Source organism: Phaethon aethereus (assembly GCF_964289735.1).
Source record: "Phaethon aethereus genome assembly, chromosome: 16".
Taxonomy (NCBI): Eukaryota; Metazoa; Chordata; class Aves; order Phaethontiformes; family Phaethontidae; genus Phaethon; species Phaethon aethereus.
In genome coordinates, this window is record NC_138592.1 from 9,636,737 (window position 1) to 9,658,907 (window position 22,171).

General features: G+C 35.7%; 1 protein-coding gene across 2 annotated transcripts; it reads right to left on the reverse strand.

Moving 5' to 3' along the window:
* Positions 1-835: 835 nt before the first annotated feature.
* CSE1L (chromosome segregation 1 like) lies at positions 836-21,519 on the reverse strand (the record flags this gene model as incomplete). 2 transcript variants are annotated; one of them, XM_082007284.1, is made up of 24 exons in its annotated part: positions 836-925; positions 1,624-1,855; positions 2,660-2,806; positions 3,241-3,322; positions 4,450-4,535; positions 4,745-4,842; positions 5,573-5,781; positions 6,293-6,443; positions 7,344-7,441; positions 8,023-8,126; positions 8,291-8,427; positions 9,183-9,244; positions 9,998-10,082; positions 11,431-11,633; positions 13,179-13,244; positions 13,963-14,092; positions 14,189-14,356; positions 15,644-15,736; positions 16,653-16,760; positions 17,035-17,125; positions 17,438-17,583; positions 18,039-18,140; positions 20,745-20,887; positions 21,429-21,519. In XM_082007284.1, the coding sequence occupies 24 exons, from the start codon at positions 21,511-21,513 to the stop codon at positions 836-838; spliced, it is 2,916 nt and encodes a 971-aa protein (XP_081863410.1). The 2 variants fall into 2 exon arrangements, with proteins under 2 accessions (XP_081863410.1, XP_081863409.1); XM_082007283.1 differs by lacking the exon at positions 14,189-14,356 and having other exon boundaries at positions 21,429-21,513.
* Between the last annotated feature and the right edge of the window lie 652 nt (positions 21,520-22,171).

Here is a 22,171-nt window from a genome sequence, read left to right on the forward strand (position 1 = left end):
TCAGTATATTTATGAGGAGACAGGCAGAACATCTGAGATAAACTTAACTCTAAGATCACTGCTTCAGTTTTAATACATCACTGAAAATCCACTTGGAGACTGATACCCACTCTAAGAGGGTGTATTACACGCTTTTACTGCGCTATACTGACATGTCTTGTTCAGAGAGAAGGGGTGCTCCTGTTGATGAATATCAAGTGTGATAATAGCTTTGGATTTTCTTCCAAAGTTTTAGATTTGCTCCATATGATCCTACAATGTATTTGAACCACTCCTTAAGATAAAGAAAAATCCTCACAGTCCCACTATTTTATATGCTATCCTAAGTTCAAAACATTATCTTTTTTAAACCAACTATGTTCTTCTAAAACAGTAAGCGCACAGCGACAGGCATTTTAAACAAGTACTTCTTATTTATTCACAATTTAGATAAAGTTTAAGGAAAGACAAAAGAAATACAAAGGACAACATCGAAATGAAAAGGAATTTTAGTGACCGAAGTGAGTTTCTACAGCCAGTGCTCTCCATACATTTCAAAATGTTATCCAAACACTGCAGATGTAGATTTCAAATAAATCCCATAACAAACCGCTATGACTATTCCCTTTGAAATTAAACTGGGAATGGAAGTTAGCCACCTTTTATCTATGAGTACACAAACCACCAAATTCTTTCAGTTTCTGCTTAAAGCCACATTATCTTTTACAAGATGGATTCGGCAATACATTTTCAAGTAGCATTTTTCATTTTGTCTGAGCTCTGCTATAAAAAAAAAGTCAGTGTCAACCTTCTGTATAACAACAGCTTTTGATCTTGCTTGTGGAATATATGCAATTCAGAGCAGTGTCACACTTGCAGCTTGGAGGTATCCTTGGAGATACTGCAACGCTTCTGCATTCAGACTAGTACTCAGCATTGATGGAACCTTAAAACATACGATAGAGCAGAAGTGTCAATGTGTGTATACGTTAAACTACCACTATATCCTGTTAATCACTGTGTCAACATATGGTACGAAGTCAAACAACATCCTGAGAGCAGCAGTTTTTCATTGTGAAAGCAGTTGCTGGAATTACAATTCCTGATGCTGAGAGCTTTACATACCACTTATCTGGATCAAATATAAAAGAACAGTAGATGAAACCTTTGGTTATTAAAGCAAATATTTGAATGCAGCAAACATCAGATCTCTCAGGCAACCTTTACTTACCAAAATCTTGAACAAAACAAAGACACTATGGGTTAAAATAGTTAACTGTAAACCTAACTTGTTGAAATTTAACATGACTTGCATGGAATTTCCCGAGTACAAACAACTGGAGACAAGCATTAGTTACGTACTTCTAAGTGGATAAATTTTCATTTAAGAAATGGCATATTTTATCTTATTGTTAAATTAAGTAAGGTGAAAATACAGCCTTTCTAAGGTTACTAGGGGAAAAAAAAACCTTACAAAAGCTATATTCCATTAACGAATTAAAAAGACAGCAATATCTAGCATTCTGGTTATGAAATACTTCATTTTGCCAATTATCAAACATTAGCAAAAGAGACCCATTATCAAAGAAGCATTTCTTCTCTGTAGAATGTAGTGATAGCATGCCATGTATAAAAGCCACCTACCCTGCCTGGGCATGCTGTAGACAGTTTGTGAAGAGACTGTGCCAGATGGATTCTAGGATTGTTCACCATTTGACCTACAGGATCGTGTTCTTTTTTTCCAGCAAAGGCCAGCTGAGAGAATGCAGTCTGATATCCTGGAGTATCTTCTATGTCAATGAAGTGTTCTTCATCAGGGATAGTGTCATCCTCAGGCAACTCAAAGAGGCCAATGAGGGCCTGCAGCAAAGGAGTCCTATATGTAAAGAGGGGAGGATAAAATTGCATTGCTTAAAATACGTTAGGACAGGGTGTATTTTACAGGAATGTTCAAATTACTCAGAACACTTCACAATTTAGCCCTTGCTGGTACTTGCTACTGAAATTGTAAGTGCCCAATCTAAGCTGGATTTGAAGAACTGTGCGTCTGTATGGTGGTCATATTAAAAGCATGAAGAATGTATCTGTTTTTTTATCAGGTCAAATTCTCATGAAACATACCTAAGAAAAGCAATTCTTTTCCAGATTACACCTTTTCCCTAAGTACATTAAAAAAAAGTTCTAGTTCAGGGATCCAGTTATTGTCATTAAATTCAGGCTCCCTGACATCCTAGACTGCTGCTTACAATCTGCCCAGATAGCTCTCCCCAAAATTCTACTGTCAAGCTAAGATCTTACTGCCTCTCTGTCAGGTTTTAAGTATCTATGCTCAGGTCCCCTGACGAGTAGAACAGTTAAAAGACAAAACCAGGCCTAGGTTTTCAGAAAGAATACAAGCTAAAAGAAAGTTGTATATTTTCTTAAACACAGTCCTCGCTAGCGCAGTCAGTGCTACCTCCATCACAAAAATCTCAAACCAGTTCTGGCATCTGCTTTGAAAATAGTTTTATTTGTTGAGAAAAGAAGGTAGTATGAAAAGCCTGAAATTCAGCATCACAACAACAGTAAGCCTGAAGAAATCACAATGGAGTTTATCTGAAGAATGTAGTTTGATGATAGATCACATTTTCAAAAAGTCAAATAGCCTTGCTAACAGAACTTGAAGAAGTGTTCTACATACCACAGCTTGGTGTACTCAGTGTCCATCATAGGAGGACATTCTGTCAATATTTTTGTAATGCCAACAGCACAGATTTTCTTTTCAACTTGTCCAGACACTTTCTGGATTTCAGGAATTATTATTTTCTCCAAAACCATTCCAAACATCCTATTATGACGTTAACAGAAAAAGTATCAGAAAGCTTTATCAGCCTCACAGTGACCAAAGAAAACCAGAAACAATATGAGGCACTAGGAAAAAGAGAAAACCAGATAATTTGTTATAATGCTGCCCTGTTGCAGTAGATGCCTGGTAGAAATTTAAGCATACAAGTTTTCCACAAAGTGAGAAAGAAATGTCACTCTTTCCTTTTTATGGTCTGCTTAGGAGATCAGTATCTTGAACTATCAAAAAGGAACTGTGGGCAGCAAATCAGAAAAACTGCTAAAACAAATAAATCAACCACATTAGAAGAAACGTTTGGCTAGTCAAATTAGTGACAAATGCAGTTTGCCATTTTAGCTAAAGGAGACAACAACTACTTTACAAGATGAAAATAACACAACAGTCTTAAATTAAAAAAAAAAAAAAATCATACTAACTTTGGCTGTATGCTGTCAAATATTTCCTGCAGAGCTAATGCCCCATATTTTATGCAGTACAAGTTAATGAAGACTAGGAAACCTGTAACAAGAAAAAGGTCAAATTAAAACTCAACTTGAAAACAAAAGAATAGCTTTAGAGTCAGTAGCAAAATACATTCTAATAAGTTTTTCAAGGGAATAGAAACAGCGATCTTTAGAAACGTCCAGTTTTAGTGAGGTATATTAACTTGCTGCCTTGTAGTTTGTCTAAAAACTGCTGATCTTTTCATGTACCGAAATGCACTAAAACATCATGGTAAGACAACTAAGAAAAGATTCACTCCTTTTCCCCCTTACAGCAGTTATAAATCATTAGAAAAGCTATCTGCAAATTTCGCAGATCAGGGACCAAAATAACGCTTCCAATGCTTTTAGCCGAAAACTTCATGCAATGCAGTTTTTCAGATCAGTTGTGAACCCCTTTGCCTGGCCTTTGTACCAGAGCACAAATGCAATGCATTAAAAGCACCACTGAAATTTTGTTTGTGGAAGACCATTACAAGCAATCCTATCATTCTTGCTCCTATCAGATGGCATTAATAAGATTTTATAGGATTAAGTAATAGACATTGCATAATTTGTGTAGTGATAGTATCATTAAAATAATTTAATCAGTATGGGAATAATCTTCCTGTTACGTATTCTGGTTATTCCTGCTGTATTTCAATAACTTGTCACAGCTTTAGTAGTTTAACATAAAACCTTATCAGTAACTTAAGCCATATTACGCAGAATGACACAAATGCACAGAGTATTTAACAGTAATAACACAACTATATGTAACAAAAGAAAGTGGGGCCAGTATTACTGTGTTCTGTGAGAGTTAATCCTCAACTAATACCAGTGAAGTTTCAATAGAGACACTTTCAGATAATTAATGATACCACACAGTAACAAAGTAAGAGGAATACACAAGTCTTTTCCCCTATTTTAGTCCCATTTCTTCAGTTTTCATGAAATAAGTGTCATCTGCTGCAGCAACTGCCCTATATACCACCCTTGATGACACAAATAATTTCAAGCAAGTCATTGATGTTAACATCAATGTTAAGTATCCCTTCATCTGCATAATCACAGGACATCACAGGATACTTATTCAGTACAGCTGCATGTTCTAAACTGTTGACATCACCAGAGCTGAAGCTTTTTATATAGCAAGGAACTTACTTTTAATAAATTTTGTTGTTTTGGAATTTTGAAGTCTTTGGAATAGTAGAATGAAGATCTGTTTCCTGTACTGGTCAACTGATTCACTGGAAATTTAAAGAGAACAGTTACTCTACCCATACTAAGATTTTACTAATGTCACTTCACAGAAAACATCTATAGAACTGTTCAAACCCATTTTACTTATAAATGTGACATTTTTTGGTTGTTAAACATCAACTAAAAAGTGTACAAACATACCAAATATTAAAGTCTACAGAAATTAGTTTTGAATGTAATTTCAACTCATACTCACGGAGGCATATGCTCTATAATACTGTTTAGAAGATAGAATCCTTGATGGTCGTTAGCTTTAGAGGCAATCAACTTCTGGAACACACCCAACAATCCAGGCTGTACAAAGCAAATATAAAACTCTATACAACAGTTCTTCATATGTGACCTACCAGAAAGTTTGCCCTTACCATCTAAGGCATACACCAAGGCAAAAGCTTTCATAACCTAAAACAGAACTCTCTTTCTGCAGTTAAGGACAAGGAAGACAGATTTCTATCGGGATCAAGTGATGTTCCTTTGAGCCTTAAGATTAACCTTGATCAAACGAACACCAAAGCCAATTTGAACATGCATGTCTGCTTCATCAATGGTATTATCTAATCAAGTCTGACTATAGCAGATCATGCAGCAGAAATAACAGAAGCTAAGTATGCAGAATAAATCTCACACTGAATTCACTAATCCTCAGACCTCCTGACATTTTGGCTTCTCCTTACTCATCTGAAGACTATTCTGAACAGAACCTCTGAGTTTCCCTGATCCACAGTGTTCAACACAAGGCAAACAAGATTGGAAAATTGTGGAAACTTACCTGCTTGCAAAAACTAAGTGCAGGAATTTTACATCTCAACTGACAAAAGCATGACAGTCTAGGATTTCTTATTGACATAATGGAAAAGCACCCAGCCTGCATTCGTAGTATTTTTTGTCTATGTAAGCAGCATTAATTTAAAGCACAATCACAAATTCTGCACAAATCCATCTATTCACTAAAGTTCCTCATAATTTTTAATTTTAAATCAACGCGTCTAGAGGCATACACTGTGACTAAATCAATCAAACTTACAATTTTGTCAGCAGCAGCACTTGCTATCGTATTGGCACCCCGTTCTAAATAAGCCTGCAGGAGTCGGACCAAAGGAGGAATGTTTCCTGTCCTTTCCCATAATACTGGCTGAAGTAGATGAGGAAACAATGCCATGTAGGACGATGGGATTTCGTTTTTATGCATTTCTAGAAGTAGGGACATCACTTGAAACACATATGGAATGAACTCTGGAAAAGAAACAATGACATTTAGAAATTCAGCAAATATGGTCACAGTCAATTCATAGGAACTACATATCTACTGATTGAACCTACAATTGTATGATATTAATACAAAGATTCCAACAAATAGAAGCTTGGAGAAATGTATCGCTTCCTAAATTTAATTATTCCAAAAATCTGCAAGCAATGCATATGTACAACGTCTACTTTGTCTATTTGTTAATGTTCAGAATATGGTAAACAAACTACTAGAAAACAAGGCAATATTAATTAAGAATAACAACAAGCTTTGGAGTAGTGATTGTTAGGTATTTTACAGTTTGTTTTAAAAGTAAGTTAACACAGTTGATGTAACCTATGGAAAAACACAGATGCTTCCTAAAAGTGTTTATTAGGACTGCGAACATGCTGCATTCTCACTTGAATTTCCTGCGTTACAGAAAAACTGCCATGAGGTAAATGATAACAACCAATTATAGTAGAGAGAGAGCACAAGCACTTACTGATTTTCATTTACCTTGCACATCATTCTGTAGTATCTCAGTGAACACCATAAACAAAGCCTCTTCAAAGCTTCCAACTGCATCAGGGTTTGCTTTGCATGTTATCCTTATTGACAAGCATATTGATTCAAACATGTAATGGTTAAAGTGAGGTTTGCTTGGATTCTAAAAACAAGTTATAAACAGATAAATCAACCCAAACTTGCAGCCAAGTCACTTAGCAAAATATATTTTTTTATTTCAACTGAAGTCTACAGTAGCAATTTGGAATAAGGATACTTACTTATTAATATACTAAATAAATTAATTCCATAGATAAAAGCAAACATAAAAACCTTTAAAGCAGAAAGGAGGGGTGTTTTTTATAAATATTTAAAAGACAACAAGTGTTTCAGAAGCTCTACATAAACTAGGAAGCAGTTAAAAGTATCGCAAAACAAAAACTGGAAAAAAAAATGGGTTTTGGTCATGTAAGTATCTAGTCTATTCTTTATTGACCACTTCTCATAGTCTGCAGCTAAGTTTAAACTATACATAATAGAAGTTTTCTTTGAGAGTTGATGAACTTATTCTAAAGCATTCCCTAATGCCAACATCCAAGAATATTAGTCCAGCTGGAGCAAAACACTAAGAATTTTACCCACCAGAAGCAGGAGGGCAATTTATTTAATTTAATTTAATCCTTCATTTCAGTGCCTAAATTTTATATTAGCCTCAGAAGCTTCATGAACAAAGAAAAAGGAGTTGTGAGAAAAACAGGTTATTGTAATGGTGGCCTCTGCACAAACAAATGTACTATAACAAACTAGCATTGCAAAAAGATTTCATATGCCGTTTCCAAATTTCAGGTGAGAGCAGGGGAGAACGATTTGAAAGTATGTCCTAAAACAAAGACAGTACTTCACTGTAAGGCTGTTTTAACTTATTTTTGTCAGAAAATATTGAACAATTTACAGTATTCTAACAGATCATGAACAACAAGGTATACATAAGTCTTTAGAAAGACTGCTACTACTCTAAAAGGTAAAAAGTGAACATTTCACTCAGACAGCCTGTTTACTTTACCTTACTGACAGCCAGCAGTTTCTGTGTAAGCTGTGTGATGACAGAAGGGATGTATGGAATTATGGATTCTTGTAGCAGAGAAAAACTCCTCATGATGGCTGCAAATAAGTTGAAAGTATTATCTTTTGGAGACAGACATACACTTCTATCATCCATCATATGCCTAAATCCTTTACCTTTTACTATTAAATTGGATCCCAGGGAATTAGATATAGTAAGAAGGAGCACCTGCTGCAAGAGCAATCAATCTACAATGATGATAAAGGATAAAGCAAAGCCTCGTTATCCCCATTCTATAGATGGGCCACAGAAGATTAAGCAACTTTGCAAACACCATCATTTATCTTGGGCAAGTCTCAAATCTTGGCATACTATTAGCCATAACCCACTCAAGATCTTCTACTGACCCTGCTCAGGTAGCTGTCCTGACTACAAAGACTACCATTTGAGAAATAATTTGTCACGATACTATTATGTTTAGTGTTTCTCTTTGGTACCATAAATTCAGTCAAAAATGACTTAACACAGCCTGGTAAATTACTACAGGCTGTACATACCACTTTAGCATGTTTGCATAAATCAGCTTTTTCAAATAAACATTTCAGTAGCCTGTAGCTAGAAGCCTTCACCTCAAGTTAACAAAGTTACCCTTATATTGGAGAACTCATAAAGCATTTACCTTTCATAATGTATTCATTTTCAGATGAGCCAGGAAGCGTCAATGCTTTAAAAAGGTTTGTTAATAGCACTTCTACAAAGGGTGCCATTTCTGCAGCTGTAATGCTGTTAAATAAAACATAGCTCTTTAGTGATGAAAGATATTCACAAACTTCAAGCATTTTACAATACTGTAATACTAAGAAATAGAAGATCCCGTACAGACGTTTGTCATCCTTAACGGACAAAAGCCTATGTAGCAATGAATTTATTTCTGCTTGGAAACTTACAGGGTAGTATTATTTGTCCCCCTCATGGTAAACAGTCTTTCAAGAGCATGGGCCGCATAAGTATGGACTACAATACTTTCTGCTTGAAGATGATTGATTAAGAGAGGAATAGATACCAACAGTTGCTCTTTAGGTACCTACAAAAGTATAGCAACAAATTATACATATGTTACATAAAAATACAGATGGTTCAACACTAGAGCATAACCACTCTGAGCTCATCAGCTACAAACTGAAAGCTTGGCAGAGGAAGAAATCTTAGAAGGCTCCTTCATTTGCTAAATTACACCTTGACAACCAAGAGGTACCTACTTCTGTCATCGCCCGCATACCTTCCCCCAAATATCAATTTTACATTTGATTGTAAGGGTGTATGTTTCTAATGTATATTTCTTTTTCCATGTTACTTTGTCCTAACAGGCAATTAAAAAAATATCAAGCTAAAAAAAAAAAACCACAGCTATTTCCTAAGAGATTAATAAAAGTAATCTAAAATTTAGAAATAATACTCAATATATTTTCTTACTGCATCTCGCAAATCAGAAAAGGTAAAGGACAAAGTTGCTGTATTCTAACAACTACTGCAATGATACGAGCAGTCAAGTATATTTAGACTAACATTCAGTTGAAAGAGTCTGAGTGTGTCACAGACCTAAGCATGCTAAGACGTTCACTGCTCCCATAGCATATGGATAGCATATAGACATGTCAATTGGCTATTTATAACAGTATCATTTACTTTCAAAACTAAAAATTCAGCATGAGGTGTTATATATGACTATCAAACACCTGTTGAGTTAACATATGGCCAAGTAAGATAAATTAGGCTTGGCAAGTATAGAGTAACAAAAGTACAATATGCTTTTACCATAAGAGTGAAAGAAAAACTTACTTGGTTTCTAAAAATCATGATATATTTGATACCATCTGCTTTTAGCACAGGGAATTCATTCACTGCAATAGAAAAATATGCAGATTTTGTTGATACTTCTCATATAAATGTGATTACTGAACATATACTATATATAGAGGTGACATTAAGTCATGTTTTTTCCCCTCAAAAATAATACACACAATGTTTTTCTACGTTGCTTAGTTTCTGCATTTCTGTATGGGTACTCTTAGACAGGATCTCAGTTTTAGGTAGAAATCACATCCCAATACCATTAAATGTACAGTCCAACTCTTTCACATGATATTTCCCTGTCTGGCTCTGATTTTAACAGCCTCCAACTACTATTCCGAGACAACCCACTATGTTACAAATTTTGTAAGATAACTGCTGAAGCATAAAATGAATTGCGTGGCTTAAATCTAGACATCTGCAATCTCAAAATATGGGCTGATACAGGCTGTGACCTCACCTTCAGTATTTTAACTTCTCAGGGTTTTGTATACCAGAGATTTTTGCCATAAGGTCTCAAATACAAAAATCAACTTTCTTTGATTCAACACATTTAAGCATGTAGCCGATAGCAACCATGTATGTACGTGCTCTGATCTTGCAGAGAGCATATGGTAATCCACCTTTGTTTAAAAGCTCATTCATTGCCAGCCAAATGGAATTACTTCCTGTGCACCAGGTGTTGAGTCTTCTGTATCAGAAATTAAGCTGATCTATATGTGCTTGAGCCTTAAGAAACAATGGTCACTGTCAGGTTGTAAATATATCACAAAAAATGCCACATCAAAATTAAGTCAACTTACCGCTAGCAGACTTTAAATCAGGTTGAATGTGATTCACAAAGAATTCTGTCAGATTAACAAGTTCATTGGCTTGTGTTATTCCATGCTAGAAAAAACAAACGAAACAACAAACCAACTCTGTTTTTAGACGCTGCCATTCACCTAGTTTTCTTACTCATTTTTATGTATTTTTAATAAAAGAAATCTAAAGTGTGCATGCATGTGATGGGATTTTTGAAACTGCATCTTTAGCAGAAAGCCATCCAATTTCTTTTTCTTAATGTTTTTAGTGCCTACGTTTCAGCTCAATAGAGGTTCAAAGTTATAGCTCCAAGTTGAGGAATAATAGCAGTAACACAGTAATAATCAACCAAAATTTTAGACAGACAATATCAGCTTACTAACTTGATACTTTTTTGAGATAGGTCTTTTAAAAAGGAAAAGTTTAGGACTCAAACGCCAATTCTGTCTTGGTGCAGCAAAATGATCACTACTTAGTTTTCGCTTATGAAAAACGCAACTAATTTTTAAAACTGGCTTTTCAGATGGGTATTTAAAGTGTTCTAAGTGATGTTATCCCATATTTGCCATAAAATACCATAAAAGAAAGACGTGCAACTTAGCTGTTTTCTAATTGCTAGAAGACTGGTTCAGATCACACATCACTATCATTAGCAATTGCTGCGCAGTAGTATACAGCTAGTTTCAGGAAAAGACTAAGAACCTTCAGCAAAATTGCATGAAGATGCTGTACATGTTTTACTACGTTTCCCTCAAATCTGTCTTGTAAAGGCACTGAGATCTGAACTGTAATAACATTTAAAATATTTATTAGTATATTACAATCTGTTCTGTAGGACAACTGATACAATGCTACTGTTTCCAAATAACAGTTTGGCTCAGGTGTGGCTTTTCCATGTATCCAGCCCAATAGTTGCTTTCTCCCAAACAAGTAATGAGATCATTAGCATTCACATGCCATTTCCAAATCATAAACACTCAAATAACGGGAAAAATTGTGAAATAATGAAAAGAACTGTAAGAGTCACTTAGATTCCTTCTAGTCTGCTTAACACTTCTGATGTTCTTCTGTAAAGCTAAATTTGGCCTTCCATAGCTTATAAATTCTGGCTCAGTACCATTTAAAAGCTCAGAGGTTCTAGACCCAAGCCAATTTCGTTTCTTTTTATGGCTGCTTCACACATACTAATAAGATGTGCCAAAAGGTCACACACGGTTGTTAACTTTGTCCAATCTATTTGAAGACCAGATACCACCAAATTAACAGCCCTGATAGGATTATATAGTGGACAACTTTTAACCTCATCATCATTAAACTACTACAAATACAGTTACCCTCATTCTGAAGCAGCATAAGATGAATTGCTTCAATCCTTATATACACTGTAATATTTGAATGTAAATGGATTAAAATAAGTAGAATGTGAAAGTACCTTCTGTGTTTGAGCTTTGGATGCCAAAGACGTAACAAGGTAAATAGCTGCATCTTTGTGTTTCCAGTTAACAGATGGACTCTTTGCATATTCTTGCAGCATAGAATTAACATATCCAGAAAAAATCCCCGTCACAGGCCCTTCAAAAAATTTGCACAAGCCTCTGACTAGATCACAAGCTGCTCTGCGCCTGGTGTCAATATCTGCATGAGAACCAAAGATTCTTTAGATATGGGAAAGTATACAGCTTTTCATATTAATAACATAATAATAAATATATTAGTAATATACAGCTTCTCAAGTTACAGCCACACCTTATGTTAATTATTGCAATCCTCCACATTGATGTGTAAGAACACATTTAAGTACCTTACTTACTGTCAAAATAGGGACTATTTGTGCACCATAAAGAGGAATGGACACGCACTAATGCCGCATGTGTATTCACAGGTTTTACTGACCTCTAAAGAAAGTTTCAGTATTTGTTTGTGGGAGGTGGCAAGTCATTGACTACTACCACCCCCCCGCCCTTCTCTTTTCTTCCTCTCTCTTTCACTTAAACTGTCTTCACCTCTATCCACAGGTCTTCTCACTTGTACTCTTCCTATCCTCTCCCTCATCCCATGCAGCAGGGTGGGGAATGAGCAAGCTGCTGTGTGGTGCTTAGCTGCTGGCCCACCACACTGAATCAGTACATTTTGGTAAAAACAAAACAAAATCAAAACCACAAAAAAAAACCAAACCCCAAACCCAAACTGTAAAAATCCCTTGTTTCAAGACAGGAAGAAAAAGTCAGCTGGCCTTTAATACAGTATACTAACAGAAGTAACAGAAGGAAAATAAAGCAAGTTAATTTAAATGCAATAGAGTACATTTTTAAAGTAATCTCTGAAGAACACAAATACTTCTTGCCTCAATTCTCTTAAAAGCAGAAGTAGCTAACAAATAAAAGCTTCACAAATACACAAAATGCAGCCAATCCTGGCTAAGAATGATAAAACGTTTGCTTGAAAAAAATTCAAAAACATTTTCCTCCAATTTTTGTCCTCCACTGCAAGCATACAATGATTTCCTAAATCTATTATGAAGTGTCATTAATCTAAAAGTGTCAGTCAGTAAACTGTTAGTGGCACAGAACAGCATATACAGAATTGCCAAACAGATCTAGATTTGGGTCATTTGTGCTCTGACCTGGCTGAAGACCAGACAGCTACAATCAGAAAATCAGGTAGCCATGTTAGCACAGCACTGTGTTTTCAGGACAGTTACCGTATTGGTCTGAACACAGTGCTGGCATACAAGGGCTGGCTGGTGTCCAACTGGCTTGATCAGAGATTTGTATGCAACACCGGTCAAAATTTCATTTTAAACATCATAGAGCACTAAATACAGGCACAGTCTCTCCATGTTATTTAAACCTCTAGACATAGGAACCAAATACAGAACTGTGGCCACTATTCAGCACTGACTTACAGGCTATATTTGCTGAAATGAGAATGTGTGCAGTGCAGGAGACATACCAATCCAATTAAGGAAAAAACCCTACAAACCACATTGTTCAAAACAAAAAGACACTGTGATGGGCACATCATGACAGTAAACTTGATCAAAAACTCGATAAAATCTCTTGGAGAGGGGGAAACATTCCCAATTTAAAAAAATAAGATATAAAAGCTTCAGTAAATTGCTTCAGCACTTTAAAGCTATACTTAAAGACCAAGTATTCTTAGTATAAATCTGTGGATTACCAGATCCTTCCAAATCCCTTCTTATATATTCTTCAGAATTATCTTCAAATGCTTCTTCATCAGCCGCTGCAAATATAAACCACATAGAAGTTTAAATACTAAGGTCTCTGTTTTTTATGGTAAAAAGGTGTATTATTATCAACTTGCTCTCTTTTCCAAGTACTTTTCTATAACATTAATAGAAATTAATCAGAAATATGCAGCCAGACTAGCCTGTTTAGCTTGCTGCTGCCCCGGAAATTAGTCTTTCATACTCATAAGCTAATGTATTCCTGCTTTAAAAAAAGAAAGGAAAAAAAAGATAGGACATGTTCAACAGTAAGTGTATTTAAAGAGGCTTCCAAAGTCTGAGACTTAAGAGAGAGAATCTTCTTATCCCTGCAATACATCTTCACTGCATTTTAGATACTAGGATCAAGGCGAGACCATCAAAACTTGGAGAAATAGATATTACAATTTAGGAAGCCTGATAGCCATGCCTATTCAGACTCTTTGAATTATTCTTACACTCGCTTTAAGCATGAAAAGTTATTGGTGGCACAGGAACTAGACTTCCTATACTTTTCTATTTGAGATCCCAGTAAGACAGAAAAATTATTGGATATATCCATACAATTCTACAAAGCCCACAGGACAGCAATCTGTTCTAGAAACTTGGTTTTGAATCTAGTACTAAAGTATACAAGAGGTAATCCTCAATTTAGTCATGCAAAGCCATGTTATCATTACAATTAGTTAGATTTTACTCTGTCTTTGAAAAATCTCTTAAATGTCAAAAAGTTACCTCTAAATTCCATGTTGGGCACAATAACTTTTTCACAGATACTTGTCAATGTATTCTGGTCTTCAAACAGATGCTTGTAATGTGGTCTCTCACATACCGAGGCCAGAAACTGGATTGCATTACTAACCAGCTAGAACAACACAAACAGAACACATACGGTTTTAGCATGACTGAACAATTTATAATTCATTATTAAACTTGACAAGATCAGTTTATAACAACTTACCAAGTCATATTTCACTTCCTGGCCTGTTGTGACTAGCAGATTCCAAATTGCGGTTACAAAACGTGGCAGGTAGGGCTGGAATTCTTCATCGTATTTTTGAGCATATAAAGCAGCATTATCACAAATTTGTGATTTCAAGAGCTCCAGTAATCCAGCTTCCTCTTCATCCTCACATAAAACAAAACTAAGAACTTAAATAGTGTTGAAGTTTGGATGTTTAAGAGTATCAACATATTTGAAGGAAATATTTACACTATTATTCTAAATAGGGGACAGAAATCCCTCTCACATCCCTAGAACTACTGTATTTTGCTGATTTGCACTGGAACTGTCCTGCACGTTATAAATCATACCTACATTCAAATAAAAGTAGTATGCACTTTAAATCATTTAGACCTGATAGTTTGACATGAAATTAATTCACAAATGTAATAGGAAAAATACAATACAAGGTATTGAAAAAATATGCTTAGAAGACATCGTATCTCGCTGCTTTAAATTGGAATAGTTGTAAATAAGTTACCTCCCCTTCCCCATACCAGCACAAATGCTTGCGGTGCCACAAAGCAAAGTGAATTGTGAAATTGAGCTGCAATTAAAAAAACCCCAACAACCAAACACCACCCCAGGTCCATCTCTCCCCTCCCCAGTCCCCACCTTTCAGTTTTAATGCCTATCACTTCCTGACTCAGTTCAGCACACAGCTGCATGAATGTCTGTGCTGCACAATAGCCTACAGGCACAAGAGAAAAGAGTGGCAAAGCTTCTTTTAGCAGCAGTGTTAGCCTAAAACAACTGTGAAAATATAGCACAGGATAAACTTAATAGGCCTCCCTATGTTTTGTAAAGAAATTATTTATAGAGCTGCTTTGGCTCCATCATGTGGTGAACTATTGTACTGTATCTGGAAGACATCAGCATTTAAAATGCGGAAGCATGCACTAAATTAATTTGAACTTTGATGCCTTGGTTTCACCTTTCACCTGTGAAACTACTAATTCTTACAATTAGACAAAGACAGCAAATTAAACTGAAGTACTTAGGGATGTCATGCCTTCTATGTTCAGCTGCTTCAAGTTCTTCAAGATACCCTGTTTTCTAAAACATAGTGCATGAACCAGCTGAAAGGTATAGAAAAAACCTGAGCACTGTGACTCTCTAATGATCAGGTTACTTTAGCAGATGTCCTCAAAAGAATCTACTCATTAATGATTTTCTGTAATTTGATTTCTGTGCACAGTTGGGTATACTGTAACTGAGATACAACTTCAAGAACGGGACCTCAAATTTCTTAGACAACAGAGCAACTTCTCTTAAGCCTCATTTCCCTATAGTCATTCTATTCCCCTGTTTACCCAACAAAGAAAACATTGGATTGTTCAGAGTTAGATACAAGTTCTTAGTCAACCCTCTCCACTACACAGAGGCAAACCAGGTGGTTTACGCAGTACTTACATCAGTCTGCAGAAGTTTATTATCTAAAGTTAAAAGACTATGGAAATTTGTCATCCATGTTTCCATGTTATCTTCAAAAAACTCAGGAAGATCCTGTGAAGGAAAAGCGTAAATCTACCTTTTAATTGCACTGCTTAGATAACATACCTGCTTTGTAAGTAGTATGTATGCACCTTATAATCGACTGAGGGACAACAAAGTGTGGAAAACAATCTTCAAAATGAAACACTACCCCCTCCTGCTCCCAAATGAAAACCCTCCAAACAGAGGCTTTGGAATACACTGCTTCTAAATAAACTAGTTGCTTACATCCTATACAGCCTACAGTTTTATAAAGAAAGAACCTTACTGCCTCTTACTCTCAGAGCAGGAGAGCGCAAGCTTCCCTTTTAACTCCAGCTTGCTCTTCTGCCCAATATGGAAGAAGAGCCCAAGCAATCAAGGCATGATCATCACACTTCACAGACTTATGTTCATGTCGAGACACTAAATATGTCACCTCAGCAAAGTATCTTTTAACCATTTTTCATATAGTGCATTTATTTAATAGTTAGAAATTTAGATCTGATTTCCAAACAAAAACCCCCACACTGATGCCAGAATTATTTGCTACTCTAGCGCTATAGAGCTACTAGTTTTAACTGACTTTCATCTACATGACTGAGTTCATGTCAATACAGACTTATTTATAAAGGAGCACAGCGAATACAAACTCAGGCATTTGACTTTTGTCTTTCACAGCTCATGTTCAGAGAGCTACCCATACAACGCCTCCTTGCTATGACAAGAGCTTAAACTTTCTTGAAATTTTATTTAGATAGGGCCAAGCTAACATGTTAATTAACCCCATCCTTACTGTGCCTTTACTCCAGTGTTGATGCAGACTGTCAACTTTTATTTTTGCAATAAAGCATGGCCTTAAAGGCTGCCTCAAATGGATCCTATAAATAAGAGCATAACAGCTTTGTGAGACCAAAGCAAATCCATATAGAAGAACAAGGAGATTCACCTGAAAATTTAAACTGTAGAACAGCTTCGCAATTAGAATGAGAGAAGAAAAGAGAACCTTCAAAGCACTAGCATCATTTGCATGTGTGCTGCAAAGTTCAATAGTTGCCTAGAAAAAGACATAAGATTCAGTCAAGTAACACACACAAACCACATTGACAAGAGGTATTGAAAAGTGTCATGTAACTTTTGCTTTTTAAAAACTAGAAAATATAGTTCCTTTTCCTCCCCATATCAATCCCATCAGGTCTCACTTCATGACTTTGTTTTGAAGCTCATTAACAGTTGCAAAGCAACTATTCTTAAGTTTTCATTTTGCAGGCATTCACAACAAGTAATTCAGAATGCTAAACTTGTTTTAGAAATGATTCAAAAGGAAATACCTTAAAGAGATTTGTCAAGGGCAAAGCAAAGGCATCAAGAACAAGTTTGATCTCTGTCCATAATTCATTTGACTTAAATTCATGGCGGTACCTGACAAGTGAAACACGTGAAGAATAGAATACAGTCTTCAAATTTATTACCAAATTAACTTGCGTACAATTAATTTTTTGTGCTGAACCTTGAAATAAATATGGTCAAGTAAACAAGAATTAAACAACATAGTTCAATACCATGCAAGGTGTACAATTTGACAACCACTTAAATTCTTATTAAAAAGTCAATAAGTGTAAGTAGAAGCCACAACTGTAGACTTTGTAAATCTACAAAATTAAGTCTTATGGTAAAAATTTAGACTTGAACAGAAATTTGCCATCCATATACTAACTTTCTTATTTCCAATACCTTTTAAATAAAGAGTGAGCAGTGCGAAGGACCCCATTAATGACATGGAAATCTCCACTTTGAAAGCGATTCACCATTTCTGTCAGTAAGTCTGGCCATTTCTGAGGAAAGTCTTCCCGACCAATAATACTAATAGCATCACTTAACTGGAAAGGAAACACAACTATTACATGATATAACAGCAGGCTCCTCACTACATAAAAAACACAGCAGTCATGCCAGATGTTGCAAATATCTAAGAAAAATGCTTATGATTCTTGTCAGCTTCAAAAATCATTGGGATAAATATCTAGCAGTTTTCTACACAAATAAATACATCTCACTCTAAATCCAATGTGTACACGCAGTATCACTTTCTGGAATTACTATATTTAACTGCCTAATGCTAGAATTTAGCTACAAGATTATACAGTAATTGCCTTTTTAAAAATAATAAAAACAATAGAGTAGGCAGAAGTAGCTGTGACAATATACTCCAAGTTACTTGGACTGGGATGACCTCATTGGTAAGGGAACTGAGCTCTGCCAATAACCAGAGCCTCTAGACACACTTAAAATATTACAAAAGTCTCATGGACATAACCAGGAATTGACACATTACCTGCTTTTGAATTTGTTCTGGGCTGCTAAGCATCAAGGGCACTATGTTGGCTTTAATGGCTATCCTGTCTGATTCACATATTTTGTTCGGTTCATCTTCAACCTAAAATTAAAACAGTAATTAAGTCATGGGCATATCAGTATACTCTAGGCAATGAGCAAGTATCAGCATTTCAGAACCCAATTGCTTAAACTGCTTTATGTAACTATTACATAGTTAAAGAAACTAAGAAGATCTGTTAAAGATATTGTCTACAATGAATCCGTAACAGTAGTACCTGAAAAAAGCTGAAATTACATCTTCCTGTGAAATCCTGAACTAGTATCTCCTTCTTTAACAGTGACTTTTCAAATCAGCAATTCAGTCATAGTAAGGGTGGGTGCATATGCCAGTAACATAGGTGACTTTAACCAACAGTCTCCTCTTTGACCACACCAAACCACATCTCTGTCCTCACTTCTGCCAACCTCAAAGATTTATCTTGTGCAAGCTGCCTCAAGCCATACTTTCTAGAAACTGTACATGAACATGGGTGCAGGTTACACCATCAAAACCGTAACATTGCCTTTAAGAGTTATCTAATACAAGTTCAAAATACCAATCAGTTCAATGTCCAGTCAGTCAATAGTGCCAAGTGGTAGTAAATCACAAAATTTCTACTAAAGAAATAACATAATAAGGAGGTTTGTCACCAACCAGTGCCAGCACTGATAGTCACATCATCTGTGATGACAGCACCAAAGTACAGAAACCAAGAAATGATCCAGCAATTAAGAGGTAAGCACCACCAGAGAGTAATTCAATGACCTTAAGATGCTTAAATCAAATGGCACTACTACCCTTCTTCTTACCTCCCTTTCACCATCTTCCCATAAACTTAAAAAAAAGTTTATTAATTTCAAAATTTCAAGTTATATTTAGCTATAAACAAGCAGTTACAAAAATAGGACATGAATAACTTGCTTTTCTCCTTCTATCACATTGCACTGAATCAGGAGAATATATGGAATCATTATATATACATTAAAAACCATAAAAAGAAGCTGATCTTAAAACCTGAGCTTTACAAGTTTATATGATGTGAAAGGCAGCAATAACTGTACTAGGCAACCTCCAAGCAGGGAGGCAGGACTCACTGCCATGCACTTAGACAGATGAGGACAAAGATGGTGGAGAGATCAGCAACAACAAATCCTACTATGGAGTTACTTCTGAGATTTTTTTACAAAGAAATGAGACCTTTTTACAAGACATGAGAGGCAGCACATAGGTGAGCATTCTGTAGATACTTTAAAAATAAATTTTAAAAAAAGCAAACTCTTCCCTCTCTCCAGAGAGATGATATCCCCTGTATATCTAGCTCTCCAGCCTCTAAAAACTCAAACTCCTTGAGTAGGCAAAACCCTTTTACTTCCACTGTGCTTTGTATCAGTCCGGTCCAAGGCTGCTGGATTAAACCATGCAATCCAGGTAAGCTAGCCTTAGGGCTGTATTTTAGGTTCATACAGCTGCTCTTGAAACGAAAGCTTCAATTTTGGACAAAACAATGTGCTTGAAGCCACACAGCAATTGTAACAGTCCTCTGGATGCACTTGCTGCATAGCATCTCCACCTACTCCAAAACAAGGTCTCATCCTGAATTGTATCGCAATCCATAAAAAAAAAAGAAGCCACTTACAAATTTTCCATAACACAGAACATTATTTTTACTTACAATATACTACAGATAAAGATGCAATTTGGGAGAAATTACTAAGAATACAGTATTACAAAGTTCTAGAAGTTTCATGCCAGACCGAATGCACTGATCTTATCAAACATAACCAGATCTAGGCTATTTGCTATAGCGTCTTAATATTAGGGGGGGAGGGGAGAAATCACATGCAAATTTGCAAATAGGTACCACCTAAGATGTAACGATGAAATACTTACCAGTTTCCCTGTAGTAAAGCAATATTACACATTTGATATTTTTCAGATACAAACAGTACTTTCAGTGAGACAAAGTATAAACAATTGTATAAATCAATTAAAACCTCTCATCGCTGCAGGAGCTGAGCTCATCAAATGTAGTAATTTCTACCATAAATTAAATTTCACAAATGCTGAAAGCTCTGAATCAAAAATGTTTCTAACCTCCTCAAAACAAAGGATAAAATGGCATTAAATGGCAATATTTCTATTTGATGCCTAAAAATACTTCTAAGTGCTAAAGCGGCAAGGCCACCAAAATAAACTGTCACACAGTATTCTATGCCCCAGCAGCATTTACATGAAAGAGAAGCTAGTATCATCACTTTCAGCTGTGGTGCTGGCTGGAAATGTTTGCAGCACTATGACAATAGATACAGGCTGAATTGGTCAGCTCACGTGTATAGACACTTCACAATCACTTTAGTTTAAATAATATCACTGTTAGTTAAATTAGCTTTAAACATTGTGTTTCTGCAAAATACGCATATAATATTAGGGAAAATTTTTTGTTCATTATTTTATCACCCAGCTCTAGTTCTTTTTAATAGAATGGACTCCAGTGGGCCAGGTTTTAGACGCTCATCAGTAAATTACACTTTGTGTTTGTGGTCTGAATGATCTAATTTCACAAAGTACAGATATACACACATTCTCCAAGGTTACTGTAGAATATCTTATTGTACCTTAAAAGGATTATTAAATCTTAGCACAACTACCCATTAGGATACCTACAATTCTCCAGTTCCTTTTAATATAATTCTTGAATGTTACAGATGCACAAACTTTGATGACATTTTCCTGTGATTTCTCCAGCAGCGTTAAGAGTAACAATGGATAATTCTGGCTTCCTTCAACTGACTCAAGAAACTTTTCCGCTGTAAGACAATATATACTAAGGTTAGCAAAAGCTGAACTGATTTTTCTAATGGAACTCTTACAATTTCTCAAGTGTCTATTTAAAATAATCAACACATGAACACTTCCCAAGAGTTTCACAAAAACAGAAACAGAGACAAAAGGAACTGTTGCTTCTTCACTACTAAGCTCTTTAATGCTTCTGCTATTAACAAAAGTTCAAAGCAGGATGTTGAAATATTGCCTCCTCACCGTTTTTAAAAGCCATAAACTGATAGAAATCCTGGTTTATTGTGAACAGCAGCACTGTTTTAAATAACAACAGTGCAAAAAAAAAAAAAATCAGGAATACAGGAAAATAAAATTACAAAAAAGAAACAAAATAAATTAGTATTTATATCCACCCTTCATTAGTTTTTGGGGTTTTTTGTTTGTTTTAAAAGGATACTGAGAACTTCTGCAAAGAGGTTATTGCATAAACATCCACTGAAGTTTGCTATATACAGACAGAAGAGCCAAAAAGAAACTAAACTTTTTTGGTCACTCATGAGAATCACTTACCAGGGCGCCTTATAGCAGGATCTGGATCTAGTGTTTTCTTTAAATACTCAGTTAATGTCTGTAAATTGGCATCACTCAGCTCCATTGTGGTAGAACCTACAACCCACAAGTAGTTTTGTTATAAATACAGATCAGAAAATCTATCCTATAAGATACACATATGTAAAACTATATTCCGCATCAGCTCTTTTTGACTATACCTCATATAAGTCCTATCTTATATGCCTCATTCAATAAAACAACAGCTAGCGTGCACCAAGCACAAAACATTCGATTTCTTCAACTACATGTAACTGTTATTGTTTAGGTTATTGAAACCAAACTGCTAGAACAGGATCACACATCCAGCAAACCATGAACCAGGTACAGCCAAAAGATGATCTCTCGTCCTTTCAGGACAATAGGAGTTTGTTTTTGCTGTTGAGAACTTCTTCCAGCCCCAGAAACCTGTTCCTGGTTGAAAAAGCTGAATAGTCTTGCCCTACATAATTGCAAATAGAACAATTCAAAGCGTATTGGAGAGTCAAGGCTCGTTTAAAAATAAATACTCATCAAAGTACACTCTCAACAGAAAATGAATTTTTAAAAAAATGAGACAAAAGTGCAAGGCCAGAGGGTTTGTCCACCCTGTAAAATTAACTTCGATTAGGGTGGGAGTTAATTTAAACTGCAATACTTATTACAGAATAACACTGTGCAATAAGCCTAAATTACTGCACTCTAGTAATGCTCCCACACGCATT